The 25,029-nt window shown below is 46.5% G+C and overlaps 2 protein-coding genes across 4 annotated transcripts in view; both read left to right on the top strand.

Annotated features, from left to right (window-relative positions):
* The window catches only part of LOC129464004 (transmembrane protein 272), a 201,710-nt gene that overhangs the window by 78,914 nt on the left and 97,767 nt on the right, over positions 1-25,029 (top strand). The gene's annotated exons all lie outside the window — the stretch shown is intronic.
* On the top strand, positions 21,668-24,955 carry LOC129464014 (cTAGE family member 2-like). The gene is given in 3 exon segments (XM_055244828.2): positions 21,668-21,979; positions 21,981-22,114; positions 22,116-24,955. Coding segments are annotated over 3 exon segments (2,469 nt in total). The 5' UTR covers positions 21,668-21,679; the 3' UTR covers positions 24,151-24,955.

Raw genomic sequence — 25,029 nt, 5'->3', positions numbered from 1 at the left:
TGAGGCACTGGCTTGGCTTCATGTCTTTTTAGGAGGCAGAGGAGGATGAGATTTTAACAGCAGGGGAAATGAGGGTGGGCAGAGCCCCCTTGATCTGCCATCCCCAGCACTGGTGTGAGTCCCTTTCTCTAATGCAGGCCTGCCTCAGCGGCGTGTGGGGAGAACGCTAGAAGGCAGCTCCTGTCAAAGTCCCTGCCCCGCTGGATCGGACACAGGCTTAAATTACCACATCATTTGCACCCCTCTGTTCTAGGGCGAGTGTCTGCAAAAGGCTGTTCTCAAACACATCTCAATCAGGAGGGATATGTTTTGGGTTCCTTGGCCTTGAGGGAGTGGGTCAGGAGGAGGAGCAGAAAAATCTTGACTAGTGGGCTCTGCTGGGAAAGCTCTGTGGGCATCTTGGGGTGGCTGGGGGGTGTAAGTGAGCCACACCTGAAGGGAGTTGACAGTGTAATCTTCACCCACACCAGGACACCTTGAAGAGTGGAAGGAGGCACTATGAATAGTTATGCCAGGGTAACTGGCCTAAACCGGGACTATCCAGGCAAACTGGGACATGCGCTCACCTTCCTTCAAAGGGAAATAGACATTGTGACGTCTCCATTGACACAGACTACGTACTTTAGAACCTTGCCTAATCATAGATTCCAGAGAAATGCTGGTGGCGTAGTCCTTTATCATATTTCAGGGTTCCCCCGCATATCCACCTCTTGGTACCTACACATTTCTGTCGAATCATTGAGGTGATTATCTCATGGCTCAATGTGACTGCATAGCTAGATGGCCAGCCCTGCCCTCCAGCATACCCTGGAGGACTTCATGCCATGCGTGCTTGACTGTTTTTCCGGATGCCTGGGTACGGAAATTTCATGTTGTGTGCATGTCCCGTTGTGAAAAGTGAGGGTGATACCACCTTAGGAAGGGATCCCATTTCTTTAGAAGATAGGTACTTTCTTTCTTTTTTTTTTTTTGTTATACTTTAAGTTCTAGGTACATGTGCAGAGCGTGCAGGTTTGTTACATAGGTATACATGTGCCATGGTTTGCTGCACCCATCAACCTATCATCTACGTTAGATATTTCTCCTAATACTATCCCTCCCCTAACCCCTCACTCCGCAACAGGCCCCGGTGTGTGATGTTCCCCTCCCTGTGTCCATGTTTTCTCATTGTTCATCTCTCACTTACGAGTGAGAATATGCAGTATTTGGTTTTCTGTTCTTGTGTTAGTTTGCTGAGAATGATGGTTTCTAGCTTCATCCATGTCCCTGCAAAGGACATCAACTCATCTTTTTTTTTGAGACAAACTCATCCTTTTTTGTGGCTACATAGAATTCCATGGTGTACATGCGCCACATTTTCTTTAGTTTATCATTGACGGGCATTTGGGTTGGTTCCAAGCCTTTACTATTGTGAACAGTGCCACAAATAACATAGTGGCCATGTGTCTTTATAGTAGAATGATTTATAATCCTTTGGATACTTTCTAAAACTTGATCACATTTTCCTGATATATTCCTCAGGCAGAATAAATCACAGCATTCCAAATAACTTTTAGTCTTTAAGACCTTAGTGAAGAATTGTGATGGGATTACCTTTTTAATAAACAAATGCAGTAATTCTCATTTTTTTTCAAAAATGACATCTGGAAATTGACATGTTAGAAAATAGTTTCTCAAATTATTCTGCTAGATTACCAAGGAATGAAGATTAATAAATAAAAACTTTTTAAATTAAAGATTAAAAATAAAAACTTATTTTTTATAAGTCCAGCATAGACCAAAATCAGCCAATCAAATAGTTTAATTAGAAAGAGATTATTTGAATTTCAGGGTTTTTTTTTTTTTTTTGCTCTAAAAAATTATGACTGTTTTAGTAGGTAAATTTCCTAATGTGTATACAATTGAGTTAGACAATTTTTATTTGCGTACATTTTTCTTAATTGCATCTTTGTTTTAAAAAAAAAAACAAGGAACGTATGTGCAAGGAAATGCTTTGAGCAGCCACTTACGCTGACTGTCAGTTTCCCTTTGCAGATTACCTTGATGTGTGAGGAAGCTGATTTGGTATTGGAAAGTATTGTGGAGCTAGGAGGAATCAAACTGCTCTATTTTCTTCATTTTCAAACTCACCTTGGGCAGGCACATAAACACCATTGTCCAGGTTTTCATTCCAGAGGGAGATGTCTACTTTGCTGTTTTTCTTTGTGTGAAGACAATGACAGTGGTTGAAATTACAGGATAGAATATGAGAATGCTAAGTAATGCTGTGAAATCCCAGAATCTCCTTTATTCAGGAAGATGAATAAACAGAGATGTAAAACCATCTAAGGGCTAAAATGAAAAGAATTAATGGAAATTTAACATTTTTGTCCTTGAAATGGAGATGGCTATTAACTGTTCTCAATTAAAACATAATAACTACTTATAGCAAAAAATTAAGCATATAGAAATATAGAAAGTGGGGGGAAAAGGCAAATACTCCCTCCCCAGCCCCAAAAGGAAAGCCGGTGAACATGACTTCATGGAGGGATGTCCTTTGTGGATGGACCACATCAGGACATGGAGGGAGCAAAGCCTTCCTGCTCCTTGTTGACCAACACCTGACCAAGTGGCAGCCATCTGAGACAGAGGTGCTGCAGTGGCCTCAGAGAGGCCTGTTGAGAGCAGATCCAGGTCCCGGTCAGGTCAGGGGACAGACAATGCTCAAATACCTCCAGACTGCTGAGTGCTGGGTGCCTGGGCAGGTTCTGTCACTCATCTTGCCTGTCTGGCCCTCCTCACAGTGGCACTAAGAGCTATTTGCATAACTGTCTGATTTCCACAGATGGGACCAAGCCTCAGGTTGTTCAGCTGACTGTCCAGGACACAGAAGGGGCGTTCAAACCCATTTGGCACTGGCACTAAAGCCTGTAATCTATTATGCTCCCTCTGGAAAGCTCTCTCTCCCTCCCAAAGGTGAATGCTGGTGCTTTCCTTAGGAGGAGAATCTGTGCTTCCTCAGCATCCCTTGGTCACCTTACGTGGACAAGAAAAGTGTCCTTTGGCAGGACAGTGTAGCTTATCTCAAGAGCCACCCCGTGTCTATCTGACCGAAACAACCTCCTAGTCTGCAGCTGGAGCCAATTTAATCATTTTTTATGCATCTAGAAATGCAAGTATCAGAAGGAAAACGTGGGAGAAGGGGAAGAGCATGAGGCTGGAGGTTAGCTCTGCCACTGGATACCTCCATGCTACAATATATGCAACACCTGTACTTGCAGCCCAGGGTTTTAGAGCCTCAGACATGCATTTAGTGCAGAGTACACGTTAGGATGACTCAACAGTCAACGTATTTTTATCATCATGTACATCTGAGCTTCATGTTAAATATTCTTGCAAGTTTATGTAACTTTTTTTTTTTGAGATGGAGTCTCACTCTGTCCCCAGACAGGAGTGCAGTGGCACAATCTCAGCTCACTGCAACCTCTGCCTCCCAGGTTCAAGCGATTCTCCTGCCTCAGCCTCCCAAGTAGCTGGAACTACAGGCATGCACCACCATACCCAGCTAATTTTTGTATTTTTAGTAGAGATGGGGTTTAACCATGTTGGTCAGGATGGTCTCGATCTCCTGACTTCGTGATCCACTCATCTTGGCCTCCCAAAGTGCTGGGATTACAGGCGTGAGCTACCACACCCGGCCTGGATAACTTTTTTTAAGGCTTGAACATTTTTTAAAAGAAAAGGTTTTTAAGGGGCTCACAGTATTTTTGATGGCTCCAAAGCTCCATGTTCTACCTCCTGTGTTTGGGTCTATAGGACTCCACCTCAAACCCCTGGACAGAAATCTGTCTTCAGCAGTTGATTACAAAGCTAGTACCCTGGTAGCTTAGAAAATAGATCCTGCGGTGTTTGGTTTTTGTCCTTGCGATAGTTTGCTGAGAATGATGGTTTCCAGCTTCATCCATGTCCCTACAAAGGACATGAACTCATCATTTTTTGTGGGCATGTTCTCACTCATAGGTGGGAATTGAACAGTGAGAACACATGGACACAGGAAGGGGAACATCACACACCAGGGACTGTTGTGGGGTGGGGGGAGGGGGGAGGGATAGCATTAGGTGATATACCTAATGCTAAATGACGAGTTAATGGGTGCAGCACACCAACATGGCACATGTATACATACGTAACAAACCTGCATGTTGTGCACATGTACCCTAAAACTTAAAGTATAATAATAATAAAAAAAAAAAGAAAAAGAAAGGAAAATAGATCCTCACCAAAGCCCCGGGGACCACTTTACAAACTGCTCCAGACCTCTGTTTTCTCATCTGTTTGATAAGAACTGTCCTTGTTACTGCCCTGAGCTAGGAGGATGGAAGGGGCAGTCCACAGGAAACCCGCACACAAGTGCAAGGTACGTAGTGGTCACAGGCGATCTCAACAGGCAGTGAATATGTCGTGCAGTCTCCCTCAGATCATCCTACCTCTTCGCAATTGAGTGCAGTCGAGGCCTCAGCCTTCTCATCTACACAAATGGGGATAATAATAGTTCCTGTCTCACAGTACTGCCATGAGGGTGTGATGTGGTCATCTGAGTAAAGCACTTAGAATAGTGCCTGGCACATCCGGAGTGCTCAAGAAATGCTAGTGGCTGTTGTCATCGTTGCTGTTAAGAGTGATGAGAATTATTGACTGCCTGAATGATGCTGGTGCACAGTGGGGATTGAGGACGTGAGTGTAAAGGGTGCTAGTGAACAGGAGTGTGGAGATGAGGAAAGTGATGAGTTTTAATGTGGCATTTCAGTCTGGGTTTAGAAGACAGGACCTTATCTCATTCAGCCCACCTGCCTTGTATTCAGTAATTCGATCATTTTCAGCAACCTTTTAAAATATCTTTCCCTTTTCTCCAGGACAGAATAACATCACCTTTAGGTATGAATTCCTAAAGAATGTACTAATTTTTGATTAAAATAGAACAATCTTGCTCTGCTATTTCTGATGACCCAGCTTTGGGGGCTAAATATAAACCCAGCACAGTGGTGTGGTACTTCCATCACAGCAGCGAGTGGGCCGTGGCATCGTGTGAATTTAATCACAGAATAACCTGCTATTAATAGTTCCCGGGATGGGGTAGGGAGCAGTGAGGGGATAGTCTATTTATTTATTTATTTTGGAGGAATATGGGTGTTTTATAAACTTCCATTTTCTTCTTCCTATTTAATGTTCGGAGTTAATGCCAAAATCCATATAAGCTTAGATCCAGCTAAAAATGTTAACATGTGTTACTTCTGGGAACCTCAAAGAAGCTGATATTGCCTGTTTGTGACTTAGGATACACTTATTTGGGTTTATTGGGGTTTCCTGTAAAGTATGAAGCACTAGACGCTTCAGGCTGGGGGCTTTGTTTTCCCCTTAAAGCTCCACCCATCTCCAGTTAATCTTTGTTTTTCTGAATAACAGTGTTTTATATATATGTTTGTTTTATTTTATTTTTTAAAATTGATATAATTGTATATATCTATGATGTGCAACATGATGCTTAGAAGTATAAATGCATCAGAATGATCTAGTAATGTTTTAATGTTACTCGTGCTATCAGTGTCAATTATCCTTGCTCCCTGCCCACCTTAGAGCATTCAGAGGATAATTCCATCCCTCCTGCTCCCAGCATGCCCCTGTCCCCACACACACACACACCCCCCACCCCCTCACCCCCAACCATGAAGGGACCTTAACCTGTTTTGCCTCTCACGGGCTCTTCCCTTCTTCCTGAGCCTAAACATGCAGGCTGCTCTAATCCTCCAGGGCTTTTCCCTATGTCATCCATGGCTTTACTCTGATTACGCCCTCACCTCGGCAGTGGGGAGGACTAGTGAATTGTGTCCACTGCCCACGAAGCGAATCTCCTGGAGGGACCTAGATTAGCTTGGCCTCTCCCAGCAAGTGGGAAGTCACCACAACAGGGGCTGTGGAGCTGGAGGTGGCTTCATCCACAGTGAGTGAGGAAGAGAAAAGCCACAGCAAGGAGGTCACTGTGGGAGGGGCTCCCATCTCCAGGTCCCCAGGGGAGTCCTGAGCCCACGCTGAGCCTGGGAGGATTCAGGGAAGGCACAGAGCCTGCCTCAAGGAACCAGTGCAGGGAAGACAAGACACACACATGTACACCACACACACCACATACCACGCACACATAGACACATACACCACACACACACACACCACATACCACACACTCATAGACACACACCACACATATATCTCACACTACACACACCACATACCACACGCACCTCACATACACATATGCCACACATACCACATACACATAGACACATATGCACAACACACATACCTCACGCACATTTACATACACATATGCACCACACCATACACCACTGCACACATAAACACACTACTACACACACAGCTAATGACAGAAGGAGCTCCTGTGTCTTAGGAGAGGGATTTGGTGAGGAGAAAAAATCATGTCTGGTCTCAGCTTTGGGGAGGAAGGGTGGCATCTGGGCTGGCACTGAAGTGTGATTTCATGGAAGAATATGAAGGTAGAGGCCTGGGTGGGAAAGGGGTGTTTAGGGGAAAGCCACATGGTCAGGGCAGAATGGGCAGAGTGTCTCTCCTTGGCGAGCTGTGGGAGGAAGTGTGGAAGGGGCATGAGTTACCAAGGAAGGCTCTGGTACACATCTCTATGCATCTCTGTAACTACCGGAACTGAGGGGCTGTCTGGGATAGCTCTGTGTGTCTATATTTGTGTGTTATGTGTAGGGGTGTGTGTGTATGTGTATCTGTGATGTGTAGGGATGTGTGTATTGCTATTGATAAACCATCTAGATTAGTACAAGGAAAGAAAAAAGTTAATTCCACCTTTGGTAGCATCTGTTCTAAGAATCACTTCCTTGTTTGTTTCAATTTCTATGGAAAGTGCTCACAGGTAGTACTTTTGCTGATGTAAGATGGCAATTAAGTGGAGAAATGATCAGAAAGCTGACACTATTTTCTACTAGTTTTTATCAGTTTTAGAAGTCAGTCAATAAAATGTGATGTTCCTGCCAGGTGCTTAGCCTGGTATGAAACAGAACTCCTGTCCTCAAGCTGCTTTGCTGGGGGGGGCCTAGACGAAGGCAGTGGAGTTTTGGGAAAACAAATGAGCAACTAAGAAAGAGCTAAACAGTGGTGCACTCCTTCTAAGTGCAAGAGAAATTTAGAAAGGAGTAATCTCTAGTAATGCCAGGAAGGCTTCCCAGAGGAAGAGGTGTCAAGGGCCTGAGGTCCTTACGTGTGCTGGCTCGCCCCCTGCCGGCAGATCTTGTTATATCAAAGGTTCTGAGAAGTCCTGCAGCATAGAATCCACATTTCGCAAACATACTGGAGGGACCACAGATTCTCTCCTCCCACAATACAGTTTACGTCAGATACAGAGAAGAGATCTTCTGGGAATGCTGCTCAGAGAGGGTGAGAACTGAGTGAGGTCAAGCACAGGAGGGATTTGCTCAGGAGGGGAGGAGAGGGCTTATGGTCCAGGTGGTGCATGATCGTTGTATGCAGTGAGGGGTGCATCCTGGCTGCTGTGGGGAGCAGGAAAGGGGATGAGTAGGCTGAGTGGGGCCACACTGTTTGGAGACAGGCAGAATTCAGGCAGGACGGAAGGAAGCAGGCACAGTCAGGAAGTGCTCTCTTCTTTCTCTTCCACCAACTCAGGAGACTCCACCATCCCCTCTCTGCCCCCTTTTCTGAACTGTGGCCCCAAGCATGCAGAAGTGGGGGTCCTAGGAAGAATAACAGGGCAGATGGGGGCCCCATCCCTGGGCTCAACCCCACTGGCAGGATTGTGAAGACCCTCAACAGACCCAGCACCCCCCTCCTGGGACTAGGGGAAAGAGGAAAAGAGGTTTTTGTTTGTTTTTGTTTTTGTTTTAGAGAAGGGGTCTGGCTGTGTTGCCCAGGCTGGTCTGGAACTCATGGTCTCAGGTGATCCTCCTGCCTTGGCCTCCCAAAGAGTTGGGATTACAGGTGAGAGCCACTTATGCTTGGCCTGAGGGGGTGTTTTTTTGGTTGTTGTTTTGTTTTAAACAGTGGGGGAGGAGAGTCCAAATGACATCTGAGTAGGGCGCCAACCTCTAGAAGGCCACCAGGTGACCAGTCCCAGACAGGAGTGACTAAAGGGCAAGGCTCTGGGGAGAAGCAGCTGTAAGGCGGGAGGGTAGCTGAAAGGTTGAGGAAGGGGTGGTTTTCAAAACTGATCAGGAGTAGGTCCTTCCTCCTCTTCTTTACCCAGCCCCAAGCCCTGAGGGTGCCTGATGCTTATTATTAACTCAAGATAATTCATAGAGCCCCCAAAGGGGCTTCGTCTGAGGGGTGCCAAAAGGCAGGTACCCCCCTGGGGAAAATAGGACCAAACTGCTGCCTGTGGGTGAGATTTTCTCTTGATGTTCACCTGCAATGAAACCAGAGTGCCTCCTAGCTTTGGAGGACAGCTGCTCATCTCTGCAGGGGTGGCTGAGGGCTAATTGGGCTTGGGGGATTGTCCCCCTGTCCTCTCCTCCCTTCCTTTCCCCTCCCCTCCCCTTCCTTCCCCTCTCCTCCCTTCCCTTCCCCTCTCCTCCCCTCCCCTCCTCTTTCTTCTTTTACCCCCTTCTCTCCTTCCATCTTCCTTTTTTCTATCCCTTCCTTCTCTCCTCCCTTCTTTTTCTCTCTTCTTCTTCTTTGAACAGGCAGCTTTGGAGCTGTTTGTCTCACCAGTGGCTCTCAAGTCCACAGTGCCAGCCCCAAAGCATCTGAGTGGTGGCTGCGGGCACTTTCCACTGTGAGATGTGCTGCCTGAGGGTCTGGTGCTTGGCCATGGGCTTTCAACCGATCTCAGTGTGGGTGTGGCACAACTGACACTGTTGCTTTTCCTGGCCTTAACAAGCCACCCGTTCCATCACCTCCCCAGGTGGCTGTGGTGGCAGTGAAGCCTGTCAGGTCACAGAGCGGCTCCTCACCAGCCCATCGCATTCTGTCTCTGGAGAGGTCCTATCACAGGTGATGGGGCAGAGAGGACTGAGTCATAGCCCAGATCTCAGTGTCTAGGACTGGACTTGGTTTGTCAAAAGTGTAGTCTCCCATCCCTGCTGGCATTGGCAAGCTGCAGTGCAGAGTGCCTAGGGCTCATCAGGATTTGCCAGCAGAGGCTTGTCCAAGAATCATCCAGCCAGCTCCATGTGAGGTTACATTGCCATCACCTGACTCTGATGGAGGATTCAGACACCCCACTCCACGCCTCCAGCACCACACCCTGCAGCAGGCAGAACAGTGGTCCCCAAGACGTCCTCATCTGAATCCTCAGAGCCTGTGAATGGCAAAAGGAGCCCTGCACATGTGATTAAGGGTCTTGACATGGCAAGAAGATCCTGGACCATGTGGGTGGCCCCAGATAATCACAAGGGTGTTTCTAAGAGGGAGGTAGGAGGATCAGAGAGGAGATGCAATGATAGAGGAAGAGGTTGGAGGGATGCGATTGGAGATGGAGGCAGGGCCACAAGCCAAGAACTGTGGTGGCCTCAGAAGCTGGAAGAGGCGAGGAATAGATCCTCCCCTAGAGCCTCGAGAAGGACCCAGCCCTGCCCACATCTTGATTTTAGCACATAAGACCCATTTCAAACTTCCAACCTCTGGGACGGTAAGAGGACAAATTTGCATTGTTTTAAGCCAAGAAGTTTGCAGTAGTTTGTTACAGCTGCAACAGGAAGTGAATCCACCCACCTAAGCTCTTCTGCAGGTGTGATCCCTGTCCCACAGGAGTCACTGCTGTCGCCTGGCAGGTTGAGGCTGCAGTGAGCTGTGATCACACCACTGTGCTCCAGCCAGGGTGACAGGACCAGACCCTGTCCCCAAAACTAAATAAATAAAAATAATTTTAAAAATTACTGTGAAAAATATCAACTGCTTTGTATATAGAAATACAACCCAGCAGTCCTGGGAACAGGAGCCTAAGCCTGGGCCATGCCCACCCAAGACTTCTCTGAAGAAGCCTCTGAAGCTGAGTGCATTTGGGAATCACTAGTGTATAAACAGGGCTCTTTCCTGGAGATGCCCCCTCCTGTGTTTATCTGCCCCGTGAGTCATTAAGAAAAGGGCATGTGCCCAGCATTTCCCAAGGATCTGTGAAACATTTTTTCAAGTGATAACTCCTGAGGTTGGATGGTCTGTAAAGGATAAACTGATATGCCATCTCCACCCTGTGACACTCCCTACTCAAGAGGCCAGGGCTGCCTGCAGAGAGGTGTGAGGGAGGAACAAGAAAACAAAGATGTTAAGTCTTGACGGTTATGTTTTAAATAGCACAACCCACATGTATAAATGAAAGAGTGGAGAGAATGCATGATCAGGCTGAACCAACCCACGTATCCCCAACACACACACACACACACACACTGGGTGGGGAGGGACACTGATGAGAAAGAACGTGAGAAAGATTACATCAGGTTGAGTTTCTGAGAAAATGCTTTGGACGTCCGCTCCCCAGCTGAGTGGGAGAGGGGGGAGAGCAGGGGGCACATGTCTGTGAGAGAAAGATGCTTGAGCCCCTTAAGTTCCGATGGCTTGAAGGTAGAGCAGACCATTATCCCCTTATGCTGCATTAATGTCCTGGAAGAGGAGTTGCCCAGAGCTTCCCCTGTGGCCTGGGTGAGCAAAGGACAGGTGCTGCCTGGATGTGTGTTCAGGTGGGCTTCTGACAGCAAGAGCTCTGAGGCAGAAGGTACCTGGTGTGCCTTAGAGAGGCACAGCCCCCAGGGGTGCCCCACCTCGGTAGATTCCCTTGCCTGGAGGTAGACTCGCAGGAACTGCTCTGAGCTTAGACACTGAAGACTGAGGAGCAAATCTGCTGCTAGGCTGGGATGAGCAGCCTTCTTTCCTGCCCTTGGATCATTTAAGTCTCCTGGATTCCTGTGAGATTTTGGGAGCCTCCTGGAGTCCAGTAACAACCAATCTGTAATTTCCAGCCCAGTGGAATTAGAGGCTGGAATAGCAATTCACTAGAGACCCAGGTTTATGGATTGAGAGGCAAACCTGCTAGATATCCGAACACCTGCTCTGCACCAGGTCTTGAAGGAAAACCCAGGCTTCATCTCTTGCCACACCCCTTACTGCTCATGGTCACTGCAGGTACTTGACAGCCTGAGAAATGTGCAGCCGCTTCTCCATTCTCAGATCAATGTCTGCGTATTGACCAGGGTCAGCACTCAGTGGCTGCCTCCTGATCCAGCGAGCTCTCTGCCTAGCTCCTCTCCCACCAGGCGTCGCAGAACTGTGAATTGCAGTTATCAGAAGCAAAATGAAATGAGTTTGAGCCTGAGGGGAATCCATAATTGGGGTGCAGGAGTGTTGCAGTTTCACAGCTGGGCCTCAGGCATGACGGGGCAGAGAATCTGAAGGCCACCAGAAGTCCACTTGCAACAAATACTCATTAGGTGACTGTTGCAATTGTAGGTGAGGGATCTACAGCCAAGAAACCATTCAAACAAGGCTCCTGTCCTTCATGAGTTTACATTCTAGTGGAACAAAGAAACAGCAATGATAGGCAAATCCTGTCATTTCTGCCAGTGGAAAGTGCCATGAAGACACTGTAGCAGGACAGCAGGGTAGAGGAGGCAGTGATGAGAGGTAGGGAGGGGGATTGCCATGGGAAGATGCTGCCCTGTGAGTGTGAAAGCCCTGAGGGGACCCGGCTGGGAGGACCAGCGCTGGTGCACATGGGTAGGACGGAGGGAGGCAGGAAGGACAGGCCCAGATCTCAAAGAGACCAGCAGAGCAAGAAGTTGACACTTCATTGCAAAGCTGCTGGAAGACATTGGAGGGCTTGAAGGAGGGGCGTGACATGATTTGCTTCATGTGGTGAGTGGATTGTAGGGGAGTGAAGAGGCCATGCCCTACCCAGACCCTCCTCAGGGCTCACGTGTGCTGCCTGGCACAGAGCAGGAGTGGAAATACACATTGGCTGAATTACTGTCAAAGTCTTATCTTTTCTCTGTCGAGTCTTAGCTGGCTTGAGACCATGTAGTTCCCTTCATCTGGAAAATGACACCAAATATTCTATAACTAGCTTTTATCAGATGCCTGTTTCAGGAGCAGTGCAAAATACAGGCAGCAGCTTACATCTTTCTGCTGAGAGGTAAAATGCTTGCTGAGAGTATGTTCTTTGGTTGCAGGCATATACATTGCTATTAAAATGCCTCTTGGATTCCTCACTACAACGTCATACCTGGACTTCCACAAAATAATTCCACATATTGCCTAGTCCTTAGCTCCTGAGCCTGGTGATAGTAAGCCTCCCTCCCTCCTTTCCTTCCTTCTTTCCTTCCTTCCTTCTTCCTTTCCTTCCTTCTTTTTCTCCCTCCTGTTAATCCACTATGAGCTAGGCATGATGCACTAATAGCACAGAGATGAAGTGAATACCTTCTCTGCTTGCGTTTGAGTGGGGGAGTCAGAAAAGCAAACAAGCACAAGAAAGTGTCATGGGGACGCTGGCAGGTGAGGAGAGCGACATGCTCATGCAGGTGCACAGCAGGAGACCCGCAAAGGCAGGTCACCATGGCACCTTTTGCTCGGGACACAGCCAAGACATCTGCTTAGGGAAGTGGACAGACAACTTGTGATGTGTGTCATAAGAGAAAGTATTTCTTCTGCAGCGTTCAGAATGAACCAACAGGATCTATGTGTATCAATATGGGGAAAACACAGTGTTGAGTGAAAAAAATTACAGACAGATACCTAAAGAGTAATGAAGATTAAAAAAAATCGTTTTATGTATTGTTCTAGACACCAGCCTCTGTGGTCAAAGTACAAACGTGGTCTGGGGCTATATACCAAGTTCAGATCGGTGGTTTCCTATGGGGAGCAAGGGAAGAGAATAGGGTCTGGGAGAGGTGTGTCAGGGCCTTCAGCTATATTTGTAACTTGTTATTTCTAAAACTATGAAGCAAATATACCAAAATGTCAGCACTGGTTAAATCTGGGTAGTAGGTCAGGGATTTTGTCTTCTGTATTTATATACGTATTTAAAATATGTGTAAATTTTTAAAAATACATGTGGGTCTGGTGTTTGTAGAGAGGGCAGGACTAAAGCTATAGCATTGGCTCACCTTCGCAGCAAGCTCAGGTGAATCAGTGGGCTGGGGAGTTTCACCCGGGCCTTGGCACTGGCTACCAGCACCTCACACAGAGGTGAGCAAGGGCCTTGGGAACCACTTATTTTTCACAAAGCAGGTAGAGAAAGAGAAGGAAAAGATGGGAATAGGAGGAGGTCTCAGAAAGGAGCAGAGCCAGGAGAGATGTGTGATAAGGAGGTCCAGGAAAGAAAAATAATTTCTAATTATGGGCCGGGCATGGTGGCTCATGCCTGTAATCCTGGCACTTTGGGAGGCCAAGGTGAGTGGATCACTTGAGCTCAAGAGTTCGAGACCAGCCTGGGCGACATGGCAAAACCCTGTCTCTATTTAAAAAAAAAAAATTTTTTTTTCACAAATTAACCAGGCATGGTGACGTGTCCCTGTGGTCCCAGCTACTTGGGAGGCTGAGGTGGGAGGATCGCTTGAGCTGGGGAGGTTCAGGCTTCAGTGAGCTGTGATTGCACCACAGTGCTCCAGCCTGGATGACAGAGCAAGACCTTGTTCCAAAAACTAATTAAATGAATAAAAATAGTTTAAAAAATTACATGGAAAATGTCAACTGCTTTGTATGTAGAAATACAGAGACTAAGAGTGAATCCCCATATACCCTCCCTGAACATCTTGAATTAAATAATTGTCAAGATTTTGCCATATCATTTTTGCTTCTTCTATTCTTCCTTTTCTTCCTTTTTCTCTTTTTTATTTGCTGAAGTAATTTAAAGTAAATCCCGGACGCCATGTCTTTCCACCCCTTCATACTGCCGTGTGCAATTCTAAAATATCCAGACACTGAGAAAGATTTTTAAAGAGGGAAGTGTCAGTCACATTAAATGTTACAGATGACTTGAGATGAGGACCAAGGGGCTGTCAGGAAAGTTCCAGGATGGTGAACAGCTGAAGGTGCAGAGGTGGCAGGAGGAAGTGCTGACCCTGAGGCATTGCTGCAATTGGCACAGGAATTGCTGGAGTTCACAGAGGGCCTTTGAGAGAAACATTCAAGAAATGCCAATCATTATTTTGAGAACTGTGATGGTAAAGAGGAGAAGGAAGATCACCTTTGAGCATGCAGGGGTGAGGCACAGAAATATTTTTAGGATGGAGAGTGATCAATATTTGGAAGCTCAGGTGACAGGTATGAAAAAGGAAGCAAAATTGATGGAAGAAATTCCCAGAGGGACAGAAGGGAATGAGAGGACACTGGGGTGAATCTCTCTAATAAACAGGAAAGAAGTTACTGAAACATCTAGAGGTGGGAGGAGAGGGGCGACATTCTCGGAGGACACTGAGTTTGCAGTTTGGGACATGAGAATTCGGAACTCCCTGGGGGCAGAGACTGGGGTCAACCCAGGATTGTGATGATATTGTGATTTATCGGGTGGCTGCTGCAGGCACTTTTGTCATCTCATTTAAGCCCCATCAGCACGTTTTACAGCTCAGGAATATGAATACAGAGATGTTAAGTAACTTGCCCAACACATACTTAGTAAATAGCAGAATTGCTTTTAGCGCAGAGTCCTTCTGCACAGCCCCTGAGGAACACTGTCCTTAAACCGCAGGACTCACTGGTAGCACTAGTCCTCAGCAGCATGTGGGTTTCCCTAGCATCTCCCAGAAAACAGCTCACTGGATTGGCTCAGGTGTGTAAGGGTACCTGGATATGTGAGCAGGGCAGCGGTGGCAGAAGATGGAAGATTCAGGAACCTAGGGGTGCCTGCCCATCTTTGTTCTTGAATTATATTATTTCCTCTGGAATTCCTGCTTCTGCTCTCTCCCTCTTTCCTTCCCTGAGCACCCTCTCTGGGGCAAACTCCGTTTTGTCCCCAGCTGCCCCCAGTCTTTTACTCAGGCTTAATAAAACTTTCCTTCACCTGGCAGCATCACGTCCCCACCAACCTGCTGCCATTTGTTGAGAAAGAGAGACCTGGGATGTCGCTGGTCCACTGGCAAGTCACTTAGACGAGGAAGGAACAGTTGCCCTGTGAAGCTCCTTGGTGATGTTTGCAGGTGCAGTGTGGGACTAGGAGGTGGGTGGGCTGGCACTCGTAAGTCATATTCATGCTCTTTAGTGAGAGTCCGTCTGGTCAGCAGATGGGCAACTAGGGCTTAGGCCCACAGGTTAGTGTTAACCGGGCCTTACTTGTTGTCCGCATAAGGGAATGGAGAAAACACTGGTGAGCGAGACAGACCTGAGTTTGGATCACCTCAGGTGATCACGCAGCTTCCCAGAGCCTGAGGATGCAGTGAGAATGATGCCGGAGAATGATGCATGGGAATGCTCAGGGGGTGGAGGAAGAGTTGAAGGGGTAGAAGGGTGCTGAATTTTTGCTGGTTTAATTGAAGGGGGAAAGAGTGTGTTTAAATAGGATTCTCAGAAGAAAAATCCCTGAGGTAAAATAAATTTTAGGTGGATGATTTAAAAGATGAAACTTAAGGATTTCTTGGGTAACTGACCTGAGGTGACCCTGAGGGGCTCTGGGCCAATGGCGCCCCAGGGAACCAGGCCATGCCTGGGATGCAAACCTAGGAAGGAGGGCTAGGCTCGGTCCATGCTTGGATGGCTGGAAGGGCCAAACCCGAGCCAGCACCTGGCTCCATGTGGCTCCTTTCTCTGAACTAAAATGCAGACTAAAATAAGACGTTTTCAACAAGGGAAGAATGCATTGATGATAGCTACCACTTTTTGAACCTTAAATATATGCCAGGCACCCTGATAAGTACATAGAAACCTTTTACATATCTATTCTCCCCAGCTCTCACACAGCCCATATGTAAAATACTATCGTTCTTGCTATTTCATGGAGAAAGAACTGAGACCACAGTACAGAGGCCATTCACTGGGCCGTGCACTGGGCCATTCACTGGGCTGTTCACTGAAGCGTCTCCCTCAAGGCTTCTGTAATGCACAGGCCCCTGTCAGGCTCTGGAAGGGGCCCAGCCATGGGTTCTCTTGGTCATGTGTTTTGCAAGTTTTGCAAAGTTAGTTACTAATATTTCACTTGTAATTGGTTAAGATAGGTTTCTTCATGCCGATGTCCCCTCCAGCACATACACGTTCCCTGTGTTAAGTGTCAGTGATTTTTTTTCTTCTTTTTAGATGAGGTCTCCCTCTGTCACCCAGGCTGGATTGCAGTGGTGTGATCTTGGCTCACTGCAACCTCTGCCTCCCGGGTTCAAGTGATTCTCCTGCCTCAGCCTCCCGAGTAGCTGGGACTACACGTGCACACAACCACACCCAGCTAATTTTTGTATTTTTAGTAGAGACAGGGTTTCACCATGTTGGCCAGGAAGGTCTCCACCTCTTGACCTCGTGACCCGCCTGCCTCAGCCTCCCAAAGTGTTGGGATTTACAGGTGTGAGCCACTGCTCCCTGCCAAGTGTCAGTGATTTTAAGGGGAAAAAGTCATTGAGTTGGGGATCCGATTAGTTTGAATGAGCGAGATCTATTCAGATGATTTGCTACCACTTCTGTGTATCAAGTGCTCCCTGTATAGGAATGACTTCCAGGACCCAGGACTACTACTCCCAGTGTCCACTTCCTGACTCACCCAGGGACATGGTGACAGGGGCGTGTCTCTGCGTATATGTAGAGGAACATGAACAGTAGAGGAACCCCAGATCTGTAGCATGTGGAGTTCAAAGCTACTCTGGAGAATTCTCCCAATTATCTGACATGTAAAATTGTTAGCAGAGTCAATTCTCATCAACAAAGGTCTCTCTTGTCAGGAACATACTTAATGTGGCCTATATACTTTTAAGCACATCATGCATTGTTTTCTTTTTCAATGGCAATTCCAAGAAATACAATTCACTGCAGCTGTTGTATCTTTAGGGCGGAAATCAATAGTAGTGCTGTATCTAATGAGTATGTCTATGCGTGAAGTGGCATATTCTACACATTCCAACTATCGATAATGAAACATTTCTATCAACCTTGCTAGGGAAAAAGGCTGAATTATCTTTTATAAAATCATAGCCAGATGAAGAGTCAGTCAGAGCCCCAAAGCACAGGATAAAAGTATTGCAGAAGTGTATTGGTTGATAAAAACGTGAAATGATTTTTCTCTGTTGTTCACTGTTTTTGCGGTAGTTTCCAGCTCTTCAATATTTGTAATTTGCCGTGAAGTCTTTACATTCTAAACATCAGTTTTGTACCTAATTTTGTATTTGTAATTTTATATCCTTCTTTTCTTAAGGAAAATACTCCAGATTGTATAAGATTCAGGCCCACAAAACCTGAATTGATTCTTGACAGAGTAATTAAGTAACAGCCGAAATCACAGCCACTAAATGGCCAAGCCAGGATTTGAAGCCGGAATTCAAATGTGGGCCTCAAAAGGACGTCTTGGACTCTAACATGTGCCCCTGGAGTCCAGGTCTTGTTAAAGTTCAGATTCTGACTCAGTAGATGTGGGCTGGTGCCCAGGTGCTGTGAGGCTGCTGCTCTGTGGGCCACACTCCGAGGAGCCAGGATCTCTCAGCTAATGTGCTCTATGGCCAGCTCTCAGACAGTGCAATTAACCATTGCCACTCAGGGAGGTTGTGGGACTTGCCCAGAGTAGCAGAGTCAGAGGCTGAACTCACAGCTACATCGCCGGCCTTACATGGTGGCAGGTGGGCTAAGTGGGGAATCCCAGGAGTCAGCTCTGGGTCCCCAAGAGGAATGTCCCTTCCAGCCCCCTACACCTCAGGTGGGAGCTGCCTGTCCCCTGTTCCCTGAATTGGCCTGAGATGCTGCAGTCAGTCTCAAGACCTGCAAGGCGAGCAGGAGAGCACTGGCGTTTGCAGTGCGACAGACATACCTGGCTGACCTCTACTTGCCTGGCTTTCTCCACCTTGGTGACAGTGCTGCTCAGCCCCGCTAAGTGCCAGTTTCCCTGTGTATTAAACGAGCTTAATATGACCCACCTCATCGAGTTATTCATGGATTAAATGAAGCATTATATGACAAGTTACAGGATCCAACTCTGCATGCTTTGGCCCATAGCACCCGTGGAACTGGTGATTGTTGTTCCTGAGCTAAACTGACCTTGGGAATCAAGTGACTTCTTCTTGCAGCATGTACTCTCAGCTTCCTTTTTTCTCAATATGTGTGAAGAAGAAACTGTGTTAGAATAGAAGGACATCTGCAAACATCTCACACCCTGCAGAGGGCTGAACAGAGGTAAGGGCTTGATGGCAGCTAATTGTTCCCTGACAGATGTCAGCTTTGCCTGTCTGTCTCTCTTAACGTGTTTGCAGCTGTGCAGCAGGCTGACAGCCTCTGCCATTCTCTTTCTGCCTGGGTCCTCCCAAATGCACCCAAAATCCCAGCCATGCTGCTTGATCACCACAGGCCTGCCTGATGACAACAGGCTGTGGTGATTTTATTTGTCATCTTTAGAGCATGTGTAGCAGTATTTCTTTCCCAGAGGCATCAGATGTTTGTACTGCATACATCTTTTCCAGGAGAAAAGGCTAATAGATGAGGGCAGGCTGTATTTCCTGGCTGTCCCAATCCTCTGGAAACTTCCTGGTCATTAGCATCCTGCAGAAGGACATGCACCATAATAGCTGCAGACTCTGGGTGGTGCTGCCCCAAGCCCTGTAGCCTAGAGCGTCCGACATCAGTTGCAGCCTGGCCTGGGTTTGGGTTATTTTAAGCTGCGCCTGCAATGCAGCTGCAAATCCAGAAAAAGAGAACTGAGGGGCCTGCTCATCAGGGAAGAGCCCAGTAAGCACACGTTGTCACTGGCTTAGAGAGCAAGGAGACAATATAATTACAGTCATTCCAAGAGGTTCATTCTGCTGCATTGCCCTTTTCAGGAGCACCCCTCCCATTTCTTTGGCACCAATACTATTTTTTAAAAACCTTCCTGGTAAATTTCAAAATGCCACTGGTAAAAGCAAACTGCCTCACTTAGCTCCTTGGTTATTTGTTTAAAATTCAGTGTATCTCAGTAGAATTTTTTTATGAAAGGGATTGAAGCTCCTGACCCTGCCGTTTGGGGGAAGGGGATGTCTAAGAGTAGGGGGAGGAGCTTTCACCTTCAACTCGAGGACCTCAACTGCATTCCACGTGAAGCATTAGCTTTAGGACAACATGAGCACAGACTGAACCCTGAGAATGCAGTTTGCCCACTCATCTATTAATTTGGTGTGTGAATGAACAGGCTTTGCCCAGAAAGAGGAAGTGGTGAAGCTGTGAAATTGCGTTCCTTGGAAAGCTTTGTTTGGTGGACACCTGTTAGTCCTGAATGGCAGGCAGAATCCTGGGTTCACAAGTGTTAATTTTCTAACTCTGAAGCTCCTTCTATTGTCATTTCCATCCGTCTAACTTTTCAGATTCCTAAGTATTTCTTCTGCTTCATTCATATATGTATTCATTCATCCATTCAGTGAGCATTCATTAAATGTGAACTATGTGCCAGGACTGCACTGGACATGGGGACCACTGTCCCTGCCCTTGAGCTTCCAAGGCCGTGGTAGGCGGATGAGAGGGGGTCAGTGGGCAGACACCGAGGTCGTGCCGCTGGTAGCCCACATGTCTAGGGGCTGGCAAGGCTTCTTGGCGTGGTCCTAGAGAAACAAGTTGGCAATGATTAGGGAGGAAGTTTAGTGAAAGAAAGAGAAAGGCGTTTAGAGGGAAATTTGGAAAGTGTGGCCAAAGCGTGTACCATGTAAACCCTCTCTCCAGTCCCCCACAGCTTTTAGTAAGAGATCAGTTTCCCAAGAATGTACTGTGGGCTGGGAGCTCTGTGGAAGATGTGCCAGGCATGGCTCAGTGCTCCTGAGGCTGCTGCCCCCACGTGACACGGAGAAGGTTGTTTGCAGAACAGCCACAGGTGGCAGCACAAAGAACAAGTGTGAATGGGAAACAGGTCCCAAGAGCTCTGCCTCCCTCTCATGTGTCCATTCGCTTCTTAATAATTACCGAATACCTGCCGCACGCACTGTCCTCGGGACTGGGAAAACAGGGAAAACCGCCGCATCTTGGCCCTTTTGGACCTTTACATAATGATCAGCAAATAGATGAATCTGTGGTTTGTCAGACCATGATGGAGGAAGACAGCTATGGAGAAAGACAAAGGAAGGAAGTGAGATAGAGCCTGCAAGGCTAGGGTGAGGGTGGGAGGTGCCACACTGACAGGTGACATTCAGACAGATCCTTGAGGGTGTAGCCATGTGGGTGCCTGAAGTAAGGGTGGTCCAGGCAAAGGAAACAGAAGCGGGAAAGCGCCGAGGCAGCAGTGGGCTTGTTGTGTTCAGGGAAAGGCAAGGAGGGGAAGGCAGAAGCAGAGCAGTGGGAGGGAGCGGGTCGGAGAGGAGGAGACGGAGCTGGGCAGTGCATGGAGGGCCGGGAGGCTCTGTCTCAGGCAAGTTTAGAAGCCAGTGAAGGCTGTGGGCAGGGGAGTGGCAGATTTGATCTCTGTTTCAATGTGAACACCCACTGTCAGGTCAGCGTGGGCCCAGACTTAGAGCAGCCAACTGGTGCCTAGCAAAAACAAACAAAAAACAAAAAACCCAGAGTCTCCAGAAACCAATTAAGCAAAAATATTTATAGAACATCTAGTACGTGAAGGACATTTTGGTAGGTAGTTGGTTCTTCTCCTGAAGGAGCGAGCTTTCCGGATGAGTAGAAGATATGTGCATGCGCGGGAGGTGACGGCTCATTGCAGGGCAGGGCCTCATCCATGTTGAAGGACTGCCAGTGTTTCAGAAACGGACACAGAGCGGGTACGTTTGGTGGACAGGTAAGAGGAGCACTCTCTATGTGACAGCACTGTTTTAAGTGCCCTGGATCTTCTGGGGACGAGATTAGTGTTTTTCAGTTGTGCGTGGGACAGTTGAGGATCATGCTAGGCAGACGTGAGCCCTTTCCTGGAAGGAGTTAACCTAAAAAGCATAATCTGCCTCATTCGGGAGGAGCTTAATAAATATCTCTTCAATGAAGCAATGGTCAATCAGAAAATTTATATTTTAGCTATAAAATTACTTATCACAATTTACCTTGGGGCATAATCTTAGTCAAGCACCCAAATTAATGATTTCAGACAACAGATACTGAAACACCAAAGTGGTAAGGTGGCAGGTATTTCAGTTAGCTACTGCTGCATAATGAATGACCCCAAAGCTTAGCGACTTAAAACAATGATTTGTTATTCCTTATCATTCTGTCAGCTGAGAGTTTCTTCTGCTGGCCTTACCCGGGCTCATGCACAAGACTGCATTTAGCTAGGGTGTCAGTTTGGGGATGGGCATAGCTGGGATGCTGGGTCACCTGAGTCTTTCTCTGCATACGGTATTGTTTTAAAATACAGGTTTTAGCACTGCCTCGGGAAGTAGAGTGTAACAAGCGTGCTGGGGTGGGCAGCGTGGGCTGGTGAGGCCTGTGGGTGCCCGCGTCCTCCAGATCCCCCTGCAGCTGACTCCGCAGCGGTCCGCTCCAGTTGCCTGGCGCAGATTTGCATTCCGAATGGAAGTCTGCATATTCTCTGCCACTTATTGTGACAGGCTGTGGTTACTTTGGTCGCTGCCAGAGCAGCCTTGGTGCTATGGAGGAGCCTAGGGCTACCCCTCAGCTGTACTTGAGGCTGGTCCTGCAGTTGCTACCCAGGGTTATGGCAGCACTGCCTGAAGGTGTGAGACCAAATTCGAATCCTTATGGATTTCCATGGGAATTGGTGATATGTGCAGCTGTCGTTGGATTTGTTGCTGTTCCCTTTTTCTTGTGGAGAAGTTTTAGATCGGTTAGGAGTCGGCTTTATGTGGGAAGAGAGAAAACGCTTGCTGTAGAGCTTTCTGGACAAATTGAAGAAAAATGTAGACTACTTGAAAAATTTAGCCTTCTTGAAAAAAGAGTATGAAGGCTATGAAGTAGAGTCATCTTTAGACGCTGCCAGCTTTGAGAAGGAGGCAACAGAAACACAAAGTTTGGAGGCAACCTGTGAAAAGCTGAACAGGTCCAATTCTGAACTTGAGCGTGAAATACTGTCTAGCAAAGGAGTTAAAAGAGGAGAAATCTAAACATTCTGAACAAGATGAGGTGATGGCGGATATTTCCAAAAGGATACAGTCTCTAGAAGATGAGTCAAAATCCCTCAAATCACTATTAGCTGAAACCAAAATGACCTTCAACAGATTTCAAATGAATGAAGAGAAACTGAAGATAGCAATACAAGATGCTTTGAGTGAAAATTCTCAACTTCAGGAAAGCCAGAAACAGCTTTTGCAAGAAGCTGAAGTATGGAAAGAACAAATGAGTGAACTTAATAAACAGAAAATAACATTTGAAGACTCCAAAGTACACGCAGAACGACTTCTAAGTGATAAAGAAAATCACATCGAGACTCTGACTGAACGCTTGCTAAAGATCAAAGATCGGGCTGCTATGCTGGAAGAACACCTAATGGATGATGGTAACTTGGAATTAGAAATGAACAGTGAATCGGAAGATGGTGCTTACTTAGATAATCCTCCAAAAGGAGCTTTGAAGAAACTGATTCATGCTGCTAAGTTAAATGCTTCTTTCACAACCTTAGAAGGAGAAAGAAACCAAATGTATATTCAGTTATCTGAAGTTGATAAAACCAAGGAAGAGCTTAGAAAGCATGTTAAAAATCTTCAGACGGAACAAGCATCTTTGCAGTCGGAAAACACACATTTTGAAAGTGAGAATCAGAAGCTTCAACAGAAACTTAAGGTAATGACAGAATTATATCAAGAAAATGAAATGAAACTCTGCAGGAAATTAATAGTAGAGGAAAATAACCGGCTAAAGAAAGAGAAACTTTCTAAAGTAGATGAAATGATCAGCCATGCCGCTGAAGAGCTGGAGACCTGCAGAAAGCAAGCCAAAGATATTGAAGAAGAATTTGAGAGAACTATTCATTTTTATCAGGGGAAGATTATATACCATGAGAAAAAAGCACATGATAATTGGCTGGCAGCTTGGACTGCTGAAAGAAACCTCAATGATTTAAGGAAAGAAAATGCTCACAACAGACAAAGATTAGCTGAAACAGAGTTTAAAATTAAACTTTTAGAAAAAGATCCTTATGCACTTGATGTTCCAAATACAGCATTTGGCAGAGAGCATTCCTCATATGGTCCCTCACCATTGGGTCGGCCTTCATCTGAAACGAGAGCTTTTCTCTATCCTCCAACTTTGTTGGAGGATCCACTCAGACTCTCACCTTTGCTTCCAGAGGGAGGAGGAAGAGGCCCAAGAGGCCCAGGGAATCCTCTGGACCACCAGATTACCAAGGAAAGAGAAGAATCAAGCTGTGATAGGTTAACCGATCCTCACAGGGCTCCTTGTGACACTGGGTTCCTGCCACCTCCATGGGAACAGGACCGTACGATGATGTTTCCTCCACCAGGACAATCATATCCTGATTCAGCTCTTCCTCCGCAAAGGCAAGACAGATTTTATTCTAATTGTGCTAGACGCTCTGGACCAGCAGAACTCAGAAGTTTTAACATGCCTTCTTTGGATAAAATGGATGGGTCAATGCCTTCAGAAATGGAATCCAGTAGAAATGATACCAAAGATAATCTTGGTAATTTAAATGTGCCTGATCCATCTCTCCCCGCTGGAAATGAAGCGACTGGCCCTGGCTTTGTTCCTCCACCTCTTGCTCCAATCAGAGGTCCGTTGTTTCCAGTGGATATGAGGGGCCCGTTCATGAGGAGAGGACCTCCTTTCCCTCCGCCTCCTCCAGGAACCATGTTTGGAGCTTCTCCAGGTTATTTTCCACCAAGGGATGTCCCAGGTCCACCACGTGCTCCATTTGCAATGAGAAATGTCTGTCCACCGAGGGGTTTTCCTCCTTACCTTCCCCCAAGACCTGGATTTCCCCCACCCCCGACCCCACATTCTGAAGATAGAGTGAGTTCCCTTCAGGGTGGAGTCTGCCTTCAAATGAGCCTGCTGCTGAAGATCCAGAACCACAGCAAGAAACCTGATAATATTTTTGCTGTCTTCAAAAGTCATTTTGACTGTTCTCATTTTCAGTTGAAGTAACTGCTGTTACTTCAGTGATTACACTTTTGCTCAAATTGAAACTTAATGGAATTATAATTCTCAGGATAGTATTTTATAAATAAGGATGATGATTTAAATAAGAATTTATGAGTAAATTATTTCCATATTATTTTATTCTAGATAGTATAACTATTTTAATTTGATTAATCCACTATTATCTAAACAGTAGTGGGAGTTTTATATATGTAATCTTGCAGGTGGGGAGGTTTTAAATTCTAAAGGCTTTGTCCTTATTCCAAGAACTGTATTTACTGTGGTTGTGGACAAATGCAAAAGTAAATTTATGCTTAATTAAATAAATTATAGTTGATTTAAAAATATATATATAGGTTGCATTGTTCTTCAGGTATGGAGAGACCAACATATCAAGAGTCGATTGCCACTGAAAAGATGGTTTGTTACTCACAGATCCCAAAAGAAAGGAAAGTATTATGCCATGCAGGACCAAACAGGGAGGCACTATGGTCAGCGAGAAGGCAGGAGTGATGGAAAAACATGGGCAAGAGCCTTTATGGTGGTTTCCATGGGAAGGAATAAGTGAGGCAAGATGAGCAGGGTTAAGGTTAGCTATTATAGTTCAAGTAATTTCAGCAGGCTCTGGGTATAGGGGCTGTCCCTAGTTGTCTGGTACCTGGCCCTGGGGTGCTTAGGGCAGAGGAATAGTGGCCTAGAGTGTGTGAGTCCTGTGGAAGGCTGATGAAGTAGGTAGCTGGGGGCATGAGCTCTGGACTGGTTAGTTTGTGTGTGAAAAGCACGCTCAACAGCAAGTTGTTTACTTTCTCTAGGAATTGGCTAACCCTGGGAGGGACAGGCCTGCCAAGGTCAGCAAGGCCCTAGATGTCGAAGTGTCAGAATACA

The sequence above is a fragment of the Symphalangus syndactylus genome, chromosome 15 (genome assembly GCF_028878055.3).
Source record: "Symphalangus syndactylus isolate Jambi chromosome 15, NHGRI_mSymSyn1-v2.1_pri, whole genome shotgun sequence".
NCBI lineage: Eukaryota > Metazoa > Chordata > Mammalia > Primates > Hylobatidae > Symphalangus > Symphalangus syndactylus.
Note: the sequence above shows the minus strand (reverse complement) of the source record. Positions and strands in the feature narration are given on the sequence as shown.